Source organism: Crinia signifera, chromosome 3 (genome assembly GCF_055691185.1).
Source record: "Crinia signifera chromosome 3, ASM5569118v1, whole genome shotgun sequence".
In the NCBI taxonomy this organism is placed as follows: Eukaryota; Metazoa; Chordata; class Amphibia; order Anura; family Myobatrachidae; genus Crinia; species Crinia signifera.
Window position 1 is genome coordinate 1,058,909 of NC_139219.1, and position 19,213 is coordinate 1,078,121.

Sequence of the window (19,213 nt, forward strand, 5' to 3'; positions counted from 1 at the left end):
TAGGTACAGTACAGGTTACAGCCCTGGTGGATAGTGTGTAGGTACAGTACAGTGTAGTGTGTGTGTAGTGTGATAGTGTGTAGGTACAGGTTACAGCCCTGGTGGATAGTGTGTAGGTACAGTGCAGAGCCAGCCCTGGTGGATAGTGTGTAGGTACAGTACAGGTTACAGCCCTGGTGGATAGTGTGTAGGTACAGTACAGGTTACAGTGTAGAGCCAGCCCTGGTGGATAGTGTGTAGGTACAGTACAGGTTACAGTGCAGAGCCAGCCCTGGTGGATAGTGTGTAGGTAGGGTACAGTGTAGTGTGTGTGTAGTGTGATAGTGTGTAGGTACAGGTTACAGCCCTGGTGGATAGTGTGTAGGTACAGGTTACAGCCCTGGTGGATAGTGTGTAGGTACAGTACAGTGTAGTGTGTGTGTAGTGTGTAGGTACAGGTTACAGTGCAGGTGGATAGTGTGTAGGTACAGTACAGGTTACAGTGCAGGTGGATAGTGTGTAGGTACAGTACAGTGTAGTGTGTGTGTAGTGTGAGAGTGTGTAGGTACAGGTTACAGCCCTGGTGGATAGTGTGTAGGTACAGTACAGATTACAGTGCAGAGTCAGCCCTGGTGGATAGTGTGTAGGTACAGTACAGTGTAGTGTGTGTGTAGTGTGATAGTGTGTAGGTACAGGTTACAGTGCAGGTGGATAGTGTGTAGGTACAGTACAGGTTACAGTGCAGGTGGATAGTGTGTAGGTACAGTACAGGTTACAGTGCAGAGCCAGCCCTGGTGGATAGTGTGTAGGTAGGGTACAGTGTAGTGTGTGTGTAGTGTGATAGTGTGTAGGTACAGGTTACAGCCCTGGTGGATAGTGTGTAGGTAGGGTACAGTGTAGTGTGTGTGTAGTGTGATAGTGTGTAGGTAGGGTACAGTGTAGTGTGTGTGTAGTGTGATAGTGTGTAGGTACAGTACAGTGTAGTGTGTGTGTAGTGTGATAGTGTGTAGGTACAGTACAGTGTAGTGTGTGTGTAGTGTGATAGTGTGTAGGTACAGGTTACAGTGCAGGTGGATAGTGTGTAGGTAGGGTACAGTGTAGTGTGTAGGTACAGTACAGGTTACAGCCCTGGTGGATAGTGTGTAGGTAGGGTACAGTGTAGTGTGTGTGTAGTGTGATAGTGTGTAGGTACAGGTTACAGCCCTGGTGGATAGTGTGTAGGTAGGGTACAGTGTAGTGTGTGTGTAGTGTGATAGTGTGTAGGTACAGGTTACAGCCCTGGTGGATAGTGTGTAGGTACAGTACAGTGTAGTGTGTGTGTAGTGTGATAGTGTGTAGGTAGGGTATGACATAGAGCTATGTGAGTGGTAAGACCAGTACACAGTTTATAGCGATGGTGGTCTGTCATGGAGGCTCGGATGGAACGTTACTAGAAATGATATGAAGTTGTGTTGTGCAGATACAGATATACTAGAATTCTAATCACTGTGTATTTTCCTCTCCAGGATGTGGGCATGAGCGATATGTCCTTAACCTCATTTCTGGGAAGTTGCTCTGAGCTCCTGCATACGATGATGGAGGTAACGTTACTTTGTATCTTTGTTCCGGAATAATTCGGAGTCTGATTAGCTGTTACCTAGGTTCTCACCTCAAGGCTGCCAGGATATAAGTATACCCAAGCTATGTCAAAGGTGACTTAATTAGTAACTCAGGCAATTCCATTTAACCATCTGCAGTCATGGATATATTTAAAACCTGGACCTTGAGGATCACTTTTGGTAACCACTGCGTTGTGGGGACTATGAATCATAGCGAGAGGAAGTCAGAACGTGGAGTTGCACGCTGTTAGCGTTTATGGCCAGGTTATAGACATGGCACGATGGCAGGATTCAGTACGAGGGGTGTGTAATATACAGTACGAGGGGTGTGTAATATACAGTACGAGGGTTGTGTAATAACTTTCCAGATGTGCAGTACAGAGACAGAGTAGACACAGTCTGAGGATCTGGTTGTGAACGGGGTTTCTGCACTGAAGATGTCGCACATATTCACTTAATTCCCAAACTTATTATGGAACCCACCAGAGGCCAGTGGAGAGCCAAAATCTTCTACGACGACAAGAGTGGTCTGCAACAGCAACTGTTTTGGCCGACTACGAGCTACTTTTGGTGAGGGACCACTGTCCCGAACCACTGTATTTATTTTTATTCCAGTATATTTTATTTATCTGTTTTATAGAATGAAAAATTAAACAAAATATCATATGCATTTACAGTAATTACATCAAAATATAGCAGCATTGATTAGAAAACTGTAGTAGAAGGGAGGTCACCACCAGCAAAAGGCACAAGGCTGGTCAACTGGTCAGCATAGACTTTGGTTTGGCCAGGTGGATCAAGATAAAAACTGGAGTTTAACCTCAAATCTTATGGTATTTCCCAGGACAACTACGATTGGCAAACCTAAAACATTCATGTTATAATGTGGTATCAACCAACGCTACCCAAGCCATATGTGATGGTGGGTCACCACCTATCCAAGTGCGAGCTATACGCAAAAGTGAGGAGATTATTAACATACATCCTAAGATGTGCAGCTAAAGAGATCTCTAGATCCAAACAGAAAACACATACAGTATATACATGTTCAGACGAGGGATCAGTATTCCCGTCCTACAAATACTATTCACTACCACCTTCCAGAATGAAGCTACTCTAGGGCAAAGCCACAGCAGATGCCAAAAACCAGCAGCAGAAAATTTAGGGCAGACGTCCGACGCTGATCCTCCAATTCTGAAAAGCCTGACAGGGGTCCAGTAGTCCCTATGCAAGATATACAATTGTATCTGCTGGAGTCTGGCATAGGCCATCATGTACCTTGGCAAACCGAGAATATAGTCCCAATCCTCATCCTCCATCTCACCCAGGTCAACACCCACTTAATACACAATGCACCCAAACTATCCACGCTTGAAAGGGAGAGAAGGGAGAAATAGTCTTATTACTGGGCTTGGGGGTTATCTTGGTTGAGTCGCTCAGATGCAAATTTGCATCCTTTCGAGTCAACCAAACGCCGCCTTGCGAATGGTGGTACGCCAGCCCACCATTCGCAAGGCACATACGTTGGCACTGGCTGTGAATGGATGTTTTATATAAACATCCATTCGTAGCCTGCGGGGGAACACCCACATCATTCGATGGTCAGCGACCATCGAATGATGTGGAACGTGCACGCAGATCTAGGGTTGTTCAGAGCACATTCTGAAGGAAGTGGGCGGGCAGCAGACATCCGGTGATGTCAGCTGCCCGCACCCGCATCATTGGCCCATTACTATGAGACCGCCCATGAAACATGGAGTTCCCATTTGCTAATGGCCCACACCGCCCAGCAGCCGAAAGGTTGGGTTCGCCGTACGCACTAAGCACATGCATATGCGCAGAAATGCACATGCGCCAAGACAAAACATTGGCCGTGTGCTAACGGACCTGAATAGGGTCCATATTCCGAACCCCTGGTATGGACCTGGGATTCCGTGAATGATGGAACCGTACCTCCCCACTGCGCATTCAAGGCAATAGAAGAAATAATATCCAGGTATATCATACATGCAGGCCAAATAGTCTAAGGCATGGGTCTTCAACCTGAACAAAGGTGTGTAGCAACTGCGCTGGGTTTGCAGTATAGATGGCCGCTGCGGGTTACCCTGGGTATACTACTAAATACCCTATACAAAAGTATACATGCAGAAAAAAAGAGAAGTGTGGGTATACCCTGCGCTGGCCTTCACTGCTTAATGCTAGTGAGTATGTATAAAAGAATGATTGACACAATGTATTTTATGGGTCTTCAACCTGTGGCCCTCCAGATGTTGTGAAACTACATGTTCCAGCATGCATTGCTATATTTTTTCCTATAAGAGCATGCCAAAACGGTCAGGGCATGCTGGGACATGTAGTTCCACAACATCTGGAGGGCCACAGGTTGAAGACCTGTGGTCTAAGGAATGGAGAACTCCATCCTGATAGAGATGTCCCATCGTATAGACCCCATAAGAAATCCAGCCCACCCTACCCTCCAGCAGATACATTTCAGAAAACTGCTAATTCTTCCATATGGAGGCACATGGATAAATACTTTGGACGGTCCTCAGTTTCACAACCGTACACCATACTTTTGAAGCCTGATGAAGCAAAGGGGTAAGGCAAGCATTCGCAACACATACATAAGAAATTGCAATGCGGTAAATTGGAGACCTGCCTTATCGAGGAGAGCCACCGGTAAATTACCATAATCTCCCCGAGTAACTCACTCACCTAACTGACCTCACTGTGTGGCCAAATAATATAAATGGAAGGAAAAAAGTGCTTCAAACCCTTCACCAATGCGTCACTTATAAATAGTTACCTCCCTATGTGTTGGGGGGTCTGTAGGATATTTCACTGTGAAGGTTTCATAGCTACATAGTAGTTAAGGCTGAGTAAAGACTTGCGTCCATCCAGTTCTACCTTGGCTTGTTAGCTTAACCCTTGTTTTATGTAGTGAATACTGATATGTTATTTGTACCCCTGGATGTTTTTAACCAATAAATGTTTGTCCAACCTTATTTTGAACGTATTTAATGTGTCTGCCAACACCACCTCACCAGGAATAGAGAGGGTTATTCTGGTTCATGCGTTATTAACGTATGCCGGCGGATCTGTTTTTTTTTTTATCTGCGCATGCGTACCTTTCGCAATGCGCAGGCGCAGTGACTTCACAACGCTCACGGACGGGTCTTTCCGTGCGAAAAAACCTGTCCGCAAGAGTAGGGTCAATGTGGGCGGCATAGGGGCGTGTTGAGGGGAGCGGCCGAAATAATGAGGAAAACTGGGCGTAAACATGGGCGTACACGGGGGTGTGCACAAAAAATGTACGGTGCTACTACCGCTCGATCGGCGAAAGCACCATGCATTTCGGACACAAAACAGGCGGCCACCACCGCCACCTCAGACCACCCCTACAGATACCGCATGAGAGCGGACGCCTGGGTCTGCTAATTAACGCTGATTACTGGTCAAACACATACACCTGAATGTAATAAGCAATGCTGCAGCCTATTAAGTCCAAACCATTATTTCACTACCTGCAAGCCACACACAGCACTCAAACACATTGGAAGCTTATCTTTCTACACTTCTCTACATTTAAAGGTTTGTTTAATTTAAGGTAAGAATCTTTGTAAGACCTGCTTATATATGTCCAGGTAGTTATTTGGAAACCATTTACACACATTCAGTAAGTGTTTTCATATACAGGTTGAGTATCCCGTATCCAAAATGCTCGGGACCAGGAGAATTTTGGATAACGGATTATTCCGTATTTCGGAATATTTTAATATTTCAATGATGTATTTTGAAGTATCTTGCATTTATGCTGTATAAACACATAATATACACACAAATATATTTTATTACCACATAAAATACACACAAATATATTTTAATTGTTCAAAAAACAAGGTTTCAAAACGTGAAACAAAATGTGTGTACTATCTCAGCACTGAATTTGAATGCCAAGCAATCATTGTCTTGCACATATATAGTGCCAGTTACATATCATGTCCCCAGTGATGCTGTTACAAATGTCCCCAGTGAGTTTTTAGCAAAAAAAAAGTTTTTTTTTCACTTTCTGGAATGTCCGTATTTCGGAATAATTCAGATAACGGATACTCGGATACGGGATACTCGACCTGTACTTTAAACAGCAGCACACACAATCTACACAAGTCGACATGTGTCAACGTTTTCACTGTAACACCAACATAAGTTGATTTAAAAGTAACAGCAATGTGGGGACACATAGATAGTGATTAAAATGAAACATTAGAACATAATAAATATACATGTAAGGAGGGGTAAAATGTATTTTTATTAGGCTGTTCATTAAGGTAGACAATTGACGTAATAGAAAACAATAATTGATGAACAATTAGAATAATTCATTTAATTGGCTTAATCATAGTTGAAAGGCTAGATTAGCAGGGCCATATATGTGAAGGGTATGCCAGCGTGCACGGACGTACTCTCACGATCGGTGACATACGCTGAGTTTTCCATTGAAAACAGGCGAGACCCATCCGTGCAAGGTGGCGAACGCTCAGATAGCCGGAAGATGTCAGTGTGAAAACAGACGAGACCCGTCCGTATATGGTGGCGTACGCTCTGTTGTACGCCAGTTGTCGGTGTCTAAAAGGAGATCCGTCCGTGTACGGTGGCGTACGCTCAAGTGTACGCCACTCCCCTTTGTCTGTGTTTGTTACCGTCCGTATGCGGATGTTTTGTGGGTGGACTTTCGCTCACCGTCCACGTACGGGAAACGTACGGTGATGCGGAACGTACGTACGTTTGGCCGCCCGAACCAGAATAAGGCCCAGAGTTCCATAGTTTGGTTGCCCTTCCTTCTAAGGGAATTAAATATTTTCTTCTTCTAATCTAAACTCATGCCCAAGTGTCCCAGAGTCCCTCCTTGTGGTAAAAAGGACGCTTGACAGTTCTGTATATTGGCCCCTGATATATTTGTACATGTTGAGCATGTCCCCCCTTAAACGTCTCTTCTCTAGCGTAAATAATCCCAAAATGTTCAATCTGTGCTTGTAGCTTAAATTCTTCATTCCCTAAATAGCTTTGTTTCTCTTCTTTGGGTTATTTCCAGTTCAATGATGTCCTTTTTATAGTGCGGGGCCCAGAATTGTACTCCATATTCAAGATGTGGTCTAATCAATGCTTTGTACAGAGGCATAATCACTTTTGAGTCCCTAGTTTCCAAACCCCTTTTTATAAATTCTAGTATTCTGTTGGCCTTGTATAGCCAGGCCTAGGGTGGTGTCAGCTTTTATATAAAAGTATATTTTATAGCAAATTCTTATGCATATTTTTTTATTCCATTTGCTATATTCAATTATTACAATGCAAATATTTATTATCATTCTTATAAATCTATTATATGTTTTAGTAATTATTTGTGTAGATTATTCCAGACCTAGATAGTCCAGCCAGCAGGTCGGAGGGCGTATGTAAACAGAGGAATGATGGGGCAGATGTGGAGAGAGGAATGATGGACCAATGTGGAGAGAGGAATGATGTGGGTGGAGGACCGATGGGGACGGAGGACAGATGTGGACAGGGGAATGATGGGGGCAGATGGGGTGGAGGACTGATGTACACAGAGGAATGATGGGGTGGAGGACGGATGTGGACAAGGGAATGATGGGGGCAGATGTGGACAGAGGAAAGCTGGACCAATGTGGAAGGAGGAATGATGGGGGCGGAGGATGGATGTGGACAGAGCAATGCTGGGGCGGAGGATGGATGAGGACGGAGGAATGATGGGGACGGTGGACAGATGTGGGCAGAGGAATGATGCGGGTGGATGTAGACAAAGGAATGATGGGTGTGGATGGGAGTGGAGGACGGATGTGGCCAGAGGAATGATGGGGATGGAGGACAGATGAATGATGGGCTGAGGACCGAAGTGGACAGAGGAATGATGGGGGCAGAGGATGGATGTGGACAGAGCAATGATGGGGCAGAGGATGGATGTGGACAGAGCAATGATGGGGCAGAGGATGGATGTGGACGGAGGAATGATGGGGGAGGTGGACAGAGGAACGATGGGGCGGAGGACGGATGTGGCCAGAGGAATGATGAGGGCGGAGGACCGATGTGGACAGAGCAATGATGGGGACGGAGGACAGATGTGGACAGGGGAATGATGGGGGCAGATGGGGTGGAGGACTGATGTAGACAGAGGAATGATGGGGTGGAGGACGGATGTGTGCAAGGGAATGGTGGGGGCAGATGTTGACAGAGGAATGATGGACCAATGTGGAAGGAGGAATGATGGCCCCCAGAGGACCGATGTGTACAGAGGAATGATAGGGGCAGAGGATGGATGTGGACAGAGCAATGATGTGGACGGAGGAATGATGGGGGAGGTGGACAGAGGAACGATGGGAGAGGTGGACAGAGGACTGATGGGGGAGGTGGACAGAGGAACGATGGGGCAGAGGAATGATGGGGACGGAGGACGGATGTGGACAGAGGAATGATGGGGACGGAGGACGGATGTGGACAGAGGAATGATGGGGGTGGAGGATGGATGTGGACAGAGCAATGATGGGGCAGAGGATGGATGTGGACGGAGGAATGATGGGGGAGGTGGACAGAGGAACGATGGGGGAGGTGGACAGAGGAACGATGGGGCAGAGGATGGATGTGGCCAGAGGAATGATGAGGGCGGAGGACCGATGTGGACAGAGGAATGATGGGGACGGAGGACAGATGTGGACATGGCAATGATGGGGGCAGATGGGGTGGAGGACTAATGTAGACAAAGGAATGATGGGGTTGAGTACGGATATGGACAAGGGAATGATGGGGGCAGATGTGGACAGCGGAATGATGGGGATAGATGTGGACAGCGGAATGATGGGGATAGATGTGGACAGAGGAATGATGGACCAATGTGGACAGAGTAATGATGGGGGCAGAGGACCAATGTGGACAGAGGAATGATGGGGACGGAGGACGGATGTGGACAGAGGAATGATGGGGGTGGAGGATGGATGTGGATAGTGCAATGATGGGGCGGAGGATGGATGTGGACGGAGGAATGATGGGGGCGGTGGACAGAGGAATGATGGGGCGGAGGACAGATGTGGCCAGAGGAATGATGGGGGCGGTGGACAGAGGAATGATGGGGCGGAGGACAGATGTGGGCAGAGGAATGATGTGGACGGAGGAAAGATGGGGGCTGGGGGCGGAGGACGGATGTGGACAGAGGAGTGATGGGCGCAGAAGAACGATGGGAGAGGAGGAATGATGGGGCAGAGGACGAATGTGGACAGAGGAATGATAAGGAATGATGGGGCAGAGTAATGATGGGGGTGGAAGACGGATGTGGACAGAGGAATCATGGGTACACATGAGGGTGGAGGAATGATAAGAACTGATGGGGCGGAGGATAGATGTCTAGATCAGAGACTAGACAATGACCATATGACAACGTATCAGGCTGCTGTTCTATGGATGTAACCATTGCATGACGTCCTTCTAGGCTGATGTTAGCAGTGATGAGATGTCAGCACCACTGCTGGAGGTGGAAGACGCTTGGGTGTCAGTTGAAGGTCCAAGCTCTATTGTGGAGCTGGCACTGGAGCAGAAACACATTCACTACCCCCTGGTAGAGCACCAGTTTGTCTTCTGCTTCATCATGTACGCGGTTATGAGGTTCTCTCTGAAGTCCATTAAACCTCTTGCTCTCTTTGACAGTAAGGTATGTGTTAACCCTTCCCTCTCCTGTATCCTAAGCTGAGAACATTCCTGACCATGGAAGTTTCTACAGCAGTACTATATTGTGTGTGTATGGGTGTGAATACACAAGGCTATTGTAAGTAATGTGACATTTCTTATTCCGTCTTCATTTATTTGGGTAGACACTGCTCCAGTTGCTTCAACTGCGTTGTGTTCAATGCACAGGAACTGAATCCATAAAGGAAAACAAAACATTTATAATTTAAGAGAGCGCACGGAGTTGATTAAATAATTAGTTAATGTATATAAGAAAATGAATTAACATTTCACATGTATATTTGCACACATAGATTACAATTTATTATAAGGATAAAAAAAAAATAATAGTAAAAATCGGTACTTATGTAGTATCTGGGCGTCCGATTTTGTGATTGTATGCCTTACCTTAAGGCATACAATCAGATGCGATGCGATGCGATTTTGCATAGGATTCAATGTTAACAAGGTCCTGTTCATTTCCCCACTATCCAAGTGGGCATAGAGTTGATTTTATATAGCGTGGTGAGCGCAGCGAGCCACCGAGCCCGAAGCGTGGCGAGCCCCGCGAGGGGACGCATATTTCTTAAAAAGTATTCTGTGTCCGCTCGCCACGCTTCGGGCTCGGTGGCTCGCTACGCTCGCCACAGGTTTATATCCAACTTCATGCCCACTTGGATAGTGGGGAAAGGAAAAGGACCCCTTTTTCCCATTGAATTCTATGTTAAAATGGACTCAGACCATTTTAACATTGAATCCTATGGAAAAATCTTGACCATCGCATACGATTTGGTCGCATGCGATGCGATCGGATCCGATTTCTAAATCGGACGCCCAGATACTACATAAGTACCTAAAAATCTATATTCTAATTAAATATAACCGCATAACATATGTCCAGCAGCGTCCACAGTTACCCTATAAATGTATCCACTTTAGGTTGGCTCTTACCCTCTTTATATAGCATCACAGTCTCCTTTAAGTGGGGAGCCTCTAGTGTCCTAATCTCCAAAGTTTTTGAACGGAGCCCATGATAGGCACCGGAGGACAAGCTCCTTAATGTTTGTTATATAGGAGTATTCCTTTAAATGTTTGGGGATCCCAGTTTGGAAAGAAAGTCTCCTTTATATATACGGTGTCCGCTGTGTAATGGGTGTAGTGACGTGAGCGAGGTTAGGGCTGTGTAGTTGGGTGATTTGATGTTGGCGGTCCGCTACAACCGGCGTGGCTCTGTTGGAATATGAGCCTGTGCCGGGAGCAGATCCACACACCCCCACCTCTCGATTCCTTCTCTGATTGCAAAGAGAAGCGTCACACTCACCCGGCCAGGTGTCAGCACCGACGAGATCTCCGCAGGTCATTCCTTGGTGCTGGTCGAAGAACAGCGGGTATCCGTGGGGAGATAAAGGGGTCCAGTTGTAAATGAGCAGCTTTGGGGTTAACTGGTGTTGCTGGATAGCAGATTCCAATAGCCTTACATGTTTCTCCGTCCACAATATCTGACGGTTTCCTCAGAATCAGGACACTAGAGTCTCCCCACCTAAAGGAGACTGTGACGCTATATAAAGAGGGTAAGAGCCAACCTAAAGTGGACACATTTATAGGTTACTGTGGACGCTGCTGGACATATGTTATGCGGTTATATTTAAAGTGAATATTGATTTTTACTATTATTATATTTATCTTTATAATAAATTATCTATGTGTGCAAATATACATGTGAAATGTTAATACATTTTCTTATATACATTAAATAATTATTTAATCAACTCCGTGCGCTCTCTTAAATTATGAATATTTTGTTTCCCTTGTTGAATTTGATAATTCCCGATATAAAATTAAAACTGTGGCGAATCCATAATTATATTAATTATTTTATACTTTAAATAATACATATATTCTTATATTGTTTGGCGCCCGATATACCTTGTGTATATATATTTTTTGAGAATCCATAAAGGGTTAACTTTCTTGAGGACAGCAGCTCCTCTCTCCACCCCCAGTCTCCCCACTTACAGTACCTGCCAAGATGGTGGGTTTTTCGGGTCATTTATAGGTAAATATCTAATAAAGCTCCCCTGTGACGGAGTGTTGGTCAGACAAGGACTCTATTGGGCTGAAACACATTACATAGAAACATAGAATTTGACGGCAGATAAGAACCATTTGGCCCATCTAGTCTGCCCCTTTTTTATCCTTCAGGTGAACTCAACCCTTTCTGTGAAGTAATTCTTTCTAACATTTCCCATGAACCTACCTCCCTCCAGTTTCAGTGCATGTCCTCGTGTTTTATTACTTCTTTTCCTTTGAAGAAAATTTCCCTCCTGTACTATGTTAAAGCCCTTGATATATTTGAAAGTTTCTATCATGTCCCCCCTTTCCCTTCTCTGCTCTAAACTATACATATTAAGATCTTTCAGTCTTTCCTGGTATGTTTTGTGATGTAGGCCATGCACCATTTTAGTTGCTCTTCTTTGTATAGTCTCTAATGTATTTATATCCTTCTGGAGATATGGCCTCCAGAACTGAACACAATACTCTAGATGAGGTCGTACCAATGACCTATACAGTGGCATTATTACTTCTTTCTTTCTACTGCTGATACCTCTCCCTATGCAACCAAGCATCTGACTTGCCTTCTTCATTGCTTTGTTACATTGCCTACCTGCCTTTAAGTCCCCTGAAATAGTGACACCTACATCCCTCTCTTCCTCTGTAGTTTCCATTATAGTACCCTTGATACTATATTGAGCCTTTGGGTTTTTGAGTCTCAAGTGAATCATTTTGCATTTGTTAGCATTAAACTGTAGTTGCCATTCTCCTGACCAATTCTCAAGTTTATTTAGATCATCAGTCATTTGATTTACCCCTCCTGGTGTGGTTGATATCTAATTGTTGTGCTACATCTGGACACCTTTATGAGTCCTGATCCTGGGCGGTGGACACTCGCATGTGATTGTACATACACAAAATGCACCATCTTCTATACATGAGGGACTATAGAGTTTTATGCATTTCTGCTTTATAAATATATTATATTTTATTAACATTCATAAAGAATAAACAGTGTTCGCTATTGTGGATCCTCTTTCTTCTCTATGTCTGGTATGATACTTTCCCATTGAGAGACCTGGAATGGCCATATACAGTAATGGTGGATGTAGACCTGTTTGGTGTGCACATTGTGTGACTGTTCGAGTGCCTTGAGGACCAGGGTTGGGAAACACTAAACACGTTATTAGTCCCCTTCTGATTCCTGAGGATCAGACATAGGATGTCTCCATATGTTCATCCAGTTGCATCAGGGATCTTCTGCTTGTCTATTGGCTTTTCCGCTTTCTCCATTTGGACTACTCTGCTCTTTAGCTATTATTATTACATTTATATTTCTAAGGTGCCGCAAGTGGTTTGCAGCACCGTACATTACAGTGACTGAGACACTACAACAGCACAGGTAACAGCAGCACAATGCTCAGTACACAATACAGCTGGGATGTAGGGAAGCAGATGAGGTGTCCGTGTACTGCCAGGGGCAGCGCTGTACATAGGGCACACATTAGTACAATACAGGGGACACAGAGCATTACAGTGACTGAGACATTACAACAGCACAGGTAACAGCAGCACAATGCTCAGTACACAATACAGCTTGGATGTAGGGAAGCAGAGGAGGTGTCCGTGTACTACCAGGGACAGCGCAGTACATAGGGCACACATTAGTACAATACAGGGAACACAGAACATTACAGTGACTGATACACTACAACAGCACAGGTAACAGCAGCACAATGCTCAGTACACAATACAGCTTGGATGTAGGGAAGCAGAGGAAGTGTCCGTGTACTACCAGGTGCAGTCCTGTACATATGGCACACATTAGTACAATACAGGGGACACAGAACATTACAGTGACTGAGACATTACAACAGCACAGGTAACAGCAGCACAATGCTCAGTACACAATACAGCTTGGATGTAGGGAAGCAGAGGAGGTGTCCGTGTACTACCAGGGACAGCGCAGTACATAGGGCACACATTAGTACAATACAGGGAACACAGAACATTACAGTGACTGATACACTACAACAGCACAGGTAACAGCAGCACAATGCTCAGTACACAATACAGCTGGGATGTAGGGAAGCAGAGGAGGTGTCTATGTATTACCAGGGGCAGTGCCGTATATAGGGCACACATTAGTACAATACAGGGGACACAGACATTACAGTGACTACAACAGCACAGGTAACAGCAGCACAATGCTCAGTACACAATACAGCTGGGATGTAGGGAAGCAGAGGAGGTGTCCGTGTACTACCAGGGGCAGCGCCGTACATAGGGCACACATTAGTACAATACAGAGGACACAGAACATTACAGTGACTGAGACACTACAACAGCACAGGTAACAGCAGCACAATGCTCAGTACACAATACAGCTGGGATGTAGGGAAGCAGCGGAGGTGTACGTGTACTACCAGGGGCAGTGCCGTACATAGGGCACACATTAGTGCAATACAGGGGACACAGAACATTACAGTGACTGATACACTACAACAGCACAGGTAACAGCAGCACAATGCTCAGTACACAATACAGCTTGGATGTAGGGAAGCAGAGGAGGTGTCCGTGTACTACCAGGGACAGCGCAGTACATAGGGCACACATTAGTACAATACAGGGAACACAGAACATTACAGTGACTGATACACTACAACAGCACAGGTAACAGCAGCACAATGCTCAGTACACAATACAGCTGGGATGTAGGGAAGCAGAGGAGGTGTCTATGTATTACCAGGGGCAGTGCCGTATATAGGGCACACATTAGTACAATACAGGGGACACAGACATTACAGTGACTACAACAGCACAGGTAACAGCAGCACAATGCTCAGTACACAATACAGCTGGGATGTAGGGAAGCAGAGGAGGTGTCCGTGTACTACCAGGGGCAGCGCCGTACATAGGGCACACATTAGTACAATACAGAGGACACAGAACATTACAGTGACTGAGACACTACAACAGCACAGGTAACAGCAGCACAATGCTCAGTACACAATACAGCTGGGATGTAGGGAAGCAGCGGAGGTGTACGTGTACTACCAGGGGCAGTGCCGTACATAGGGCACACATTAGTGCAATACAGGGGACACAGAACATTACAGTGACTGAGACACTACAACAGCACAGGTAACAGCAGCACAATGCTCAGTACACAATACAGCTGGGATGTAGGGAAGCAGAGGAGGTGTCCGTGTACTACGAGGGGCAGCACTGTACATAGGGCACACATTAGTGCAATACAGGGGACACAGAACATTACAGTGACTGAGACACTACAACAGCACAGGTAACAGCAGCACAATGCTCAGTACACAATACAGCTGGGATTTAGGGAAGCAGAGGAGGTGTCCGTGTACTACCAGGGGCAGCGCCGTACATAGGGCACACATTAGTACAATACAGGGGACACACAACATTACAGTGACTGATACACAACAACAGCACAGGTAACAGCAGCACTATGCTCAGTACACAATACAGCTGGGATGTAGGAAGCAGAGGAGGTGTCCGTGTACTACCAGGGGTAGTGCCGTACATAGGGCACACATTAGTACAATACAGGGGACACAGACCATTACAGTGACTGAGACACTACAACAGCACAGGTAACAGCAGCACAATGCTCAGTACACAATACAGCTGGGATGTAGGGAAGCAGAGGAGGTGTCTGTGTACTACCAGGGGCAGTGCCGTACATAGGGCACACATTAGTGCAATACAGGGGACACAGAACATTACAGTGACTGAGACACTACAACAGCACAGGTAACAGCAGCACAATGCTCAGTACACAATACAGCTGGGATTTAGGGAAGCAGAGGAGGTGTCCGTGTACTACCAGGGGCAGCGCCGTACATAGGGCACACATTAGTGCAATACAGGGGACACAGAACATTACAGTGACTGAGACACTACAACAGCACAGGTAACAGCAGCACAATGCTCAGTACACAATACAGCTGGGATGTAGGGAAGCAGAGGAGGTGTCTGTGTACTACCAGGGGCAGTGCAGTACATAGGGCACACATTAGTGCAATACAGGGGACACAGAACATTACAGTGACTGAGACACTACAACAGCACAGGTAACAGCAGCACAATGCTCAGTACACAATACAGCTGGGATGTAGGGAAGCAGAGGAGGTGTCTGTGTACTACCAGGGGCAGTGCCGTACATAGGGCACACATTAGTACAATACAGGGGACACACAACATTACAGTGACTGATACACAACAACAGCACAGGTAACAGCAGCACTATGCTCAGTACACAATACAGCTGGGATGTAGGAAGCAGAGGAGGTGTCCGTGTACTACCAGGGGTAGTGCCGTACATAGGGCACACATTAGTACAATACAGGGGACACAGACCATTACAGTGACTGAGACACTACAACAGCACAGGTAACAGCAGCACAATGCTCAGTACACAATACAGCTGGGATGTAGGGAAGCAGAGGAGGTGTCTGTGTACTACCAGGGACAGCGTCATACATAGGGCACACATTAGTGCAATACAGGGGACACAGAACATTACAGTGACTGAGACACTACAACAGCACAGGTAACAGCAGCACAATGCTCAGTACACAATACAGCAGGGATGTAGGGAAGCAGAGGAGATGTCTGTGTACTACCAGGGGCAGCGCTGTACATAGGAAACACATTAGTACAATACAGGGGACACAGAACATTACAGTGACTGAGACACTACAACAGCACAGGTAACAGAAGCACAATGCTCAGTAAACAATACAGCTGGGATGTAGGGAAGCAGAGGAGGTATCCGTGTACTACCAGGGGCAGCGCTGTACATAGGGTACACTTTAGTACAATACAGAGGACACAGAACATTACAGTGACTGAGACACTACAACAGCACAGGTAACAGCAGCACAATGCTCAGTACACAATACAGCTGGGATGTAGGGAAGCAGAGGAGGTTTCCGTGTACTACCAGGGGCAGTGCCGTACATAGGGCACACATTAGTACAATACAGGGGACACAGAACATTACAGTGACTGAGACACTACAACAGCACAGGTAACAGCAGCACAATGCTCAGTACACAATACAGCTGGGATGTAGGGAAGCAGAGGAGGTGTCTGTGTACTACCAGGGGCAGTGCCGTACATAGGGCACACATTAGTGCAATACAGGGGACACAGAACATTACAGTGACTGAGACACTACAACAGCGCAGGTAACAGCAGCACAAGGCTCAGTACACAATACAGCTGGGATGTAGGGAGGCAGAGGAGGTGTCCGTGTACTACCAGGGGCAGCGCTGTACATAGGGCACACATTAGTACAATACAGGGACACAGAACATTACAGTGACTGAGACACTACAACAGCACAGGTAACAGCAGCACAATGCTCAGTACACAATACAGCTGGGATGTAGGGAAGCAGAGGAGGTGTCCGTGTACTACCAGGGGCAGCGCCGTACAGAGGTCACACATTAGTACAATACAGAGGACACAGACCATTACAGTGACTGAGACACTACAACAGCACAGGTAACAGCAGCACAATGCTCAGTACACAATACAGCTGGGATGTAGGGAAGCAGAGGAGGTATCCGTGTACTACCAGGGGTAGCGCCGTACATAGGGCACACATTAGTACAATACAGGGGACACAGAACATTACAGTGACTGAGACACTACAACAGCACAGGTAACAGCAGCACAATGCTCAGTACACAATACAGCTGGGATGTAGGGAAGCAGAGGAGGTGTCCGTGTACTACCAGGGGCAGCGCCGTACAGAGGTCACACATTAGTACAATACAGGGTGCACAGAACATTACTGTGACTGAGACACTACAACAGCACAGGTAACAGCAGCACAATGCTCAGTACACAATACAGCTGGGATGTAGGGAAGCAGAGGTGGTGTCCGTGTACTACCAGGGGCAGCGCTGTACATAGGGCACACATTATTACAATACAGGGGACACAGAACATTACAGTGACTGAGACACTACAACAGCACAGGTAACAGCAGCACAATGCTCAGTACACAATACAGCTGGGATGTAGGGAAGCAGAGGTGGTGTCTGTGTGCTACCAGGGGCAGCGCTGTACATAGGGCACACATTAGTACAATACAGGGACACAGAACATTACAGTGACTGAGACACTACAACAGCACAGGTAACAGCAGCACAATGCTCAGTACACAATACAGCTGGGATGTAGGGAAGCAGAGGTGGTGTCTGTGTGCTACCAGGGGCAGCGCCGTACATAGGGCACACATTAATTCACCTTCTAGTTACACTGTCCTCTGCGGCACTGCATGGTTTGCACTGGTGAGAACAGGATACAGAGGAAAGCAGCTGTCCAAGAAACTTAACCCTTTCAGTCCCCGTCCCCTGTGCTCACAGCACAATTCCATGGTAGCAGTGTCCCCCAGATGGGCTCTGTGGAATGGAGTAAATGAGAATCCTCTCTTTAAATCCAGGGGAAAAACGCCTTCTTCAAAGACCTGACATCCATCCAGCTGCTGCCCAGTGGAGACATGGACCCCGGTATAGTCAGCCTCCGACAACAGGTATGGGCTGAGGAGACCACAGGACACATCCCAGATCTTGGCTTATTGTATTTACTATCATTTTGTGTCATCCGTAGTTATAGTTCTGAGCACAGACAACAAGATTGGAACAATGAGTATTTGCTTTATATACTGTGAGGGGAACAGAGGCCGATGGGCTGGTTCAGTGTAGGAGGAACATCTATGGCCTGGATCCTGTTCTATCCTGATGCTTCCCATAAATCCATTGGCTACATTCTGAATGTATCATTATTAGTATTGGTAGATGGCTGCATCCACCATGTAGAGAAGTCCATCAACACGATAAGGATGGATGGAGAATTAGATAGATAGATATGGATAGATACAGTGTATGTGTATATATATATATATATATATCAAATCCAAGAACCCGGCACTCAGACCCCCCCCCGTGGGGTAACTTGCTCAATTGCCCTTCTGCGTCAGCCTGATATATATGATGCGTGGATAAGCAGAGGCACTCAGACTTCCAACAGTGAATATTTAATCGTCTACATGTTTCAGGGATTTCACCCCTTCTTCAGGACAACCACACTGTGCAAAAAACGTGCAATAAATACCCCACAATAGACTTACCCCTTACCCCGCCCGCCGGCTTTCCCACGTCTCCCCAGCCGCCTCCCTGAATCTCCGTCCGCTCACCGAAATTCCCATGTTGGACGGAATGGTGAGTGGACGGAGAGTCAGGGAGGCGGCTGGGGAGACGTGGGAAAGCCGGCGGGCGGGGTAAGTCTATTGTGGGGTATTTATTGCACGTTTTTTGCACAATGTGGTTGTCCTGAAGAAGGGGTGAAATCCCCGAAACATGTAGACGATTAAATATTCACTTTATTTCACTGTTGGAAGTCTGAGTGCCTCTGCTTATCCACGCATAGCGATGGGTAATTAGATATACTGTATAGATAGAGATATATAGAGATGGATAATTTCATATACATACAGTGTGTATATATATATATATATATATATATATATATATATATATATATATATATATATATATATATATATATATATATATTGAAGCTAGACGTCACTCCGGGGCTTAGTGTGCATAAAGTTTACTGTTGCCTCTGGCATTTCGCCCAAAGCCCGTCTTCAGGACATAAACAGTGAGTTGAACATACAGTGGCAGTTTTATACCTTGCCAGTGCATCTGCCGTCCATGCATGAACTTCCGGGTCACAGAGGAGGAGGCGGGAGCCGAGCAGCGCTGAAGCCAGCTGAGTTCAGCGATGAACTCAGCAGCGCTGCCCAG

The 19,213-nt window shown here is 46.1% G+C and overlaps 1 protein-coding gene across 2 annotated transcripts in view; it reads left to right on the forward strand.

Annotated features, from left to right (window-relative positions):
• The window catches only part of RAB3GAP2 (RAB3 GTPase activating non-catalytic protein subunit 2), a 270,922-nt gene that overhangs the window by 246,842 nt on the left and 4,867 nt on the right, over positions 1-19,213 (forward strand). For both annotated transcript variants that reach the window (XM_083175131.1, XM_083175132.1), the window contains exons 30-32: positions 1,485-1,559; positions 9,073-9,291; positions 17,845-17,934. In XM_083175131.1, coding sequence (XP_083031257.1) covers positions 1,485-1,559; positions 9,073-9,291; positions 17,845-17,934 — 384 coding nt within the window. The remainder of the gene's footprint in view (positions 1-1,484; positions 1,560-9,072; positions 9,292-17,844; positions 17,935-19,213) is intronic.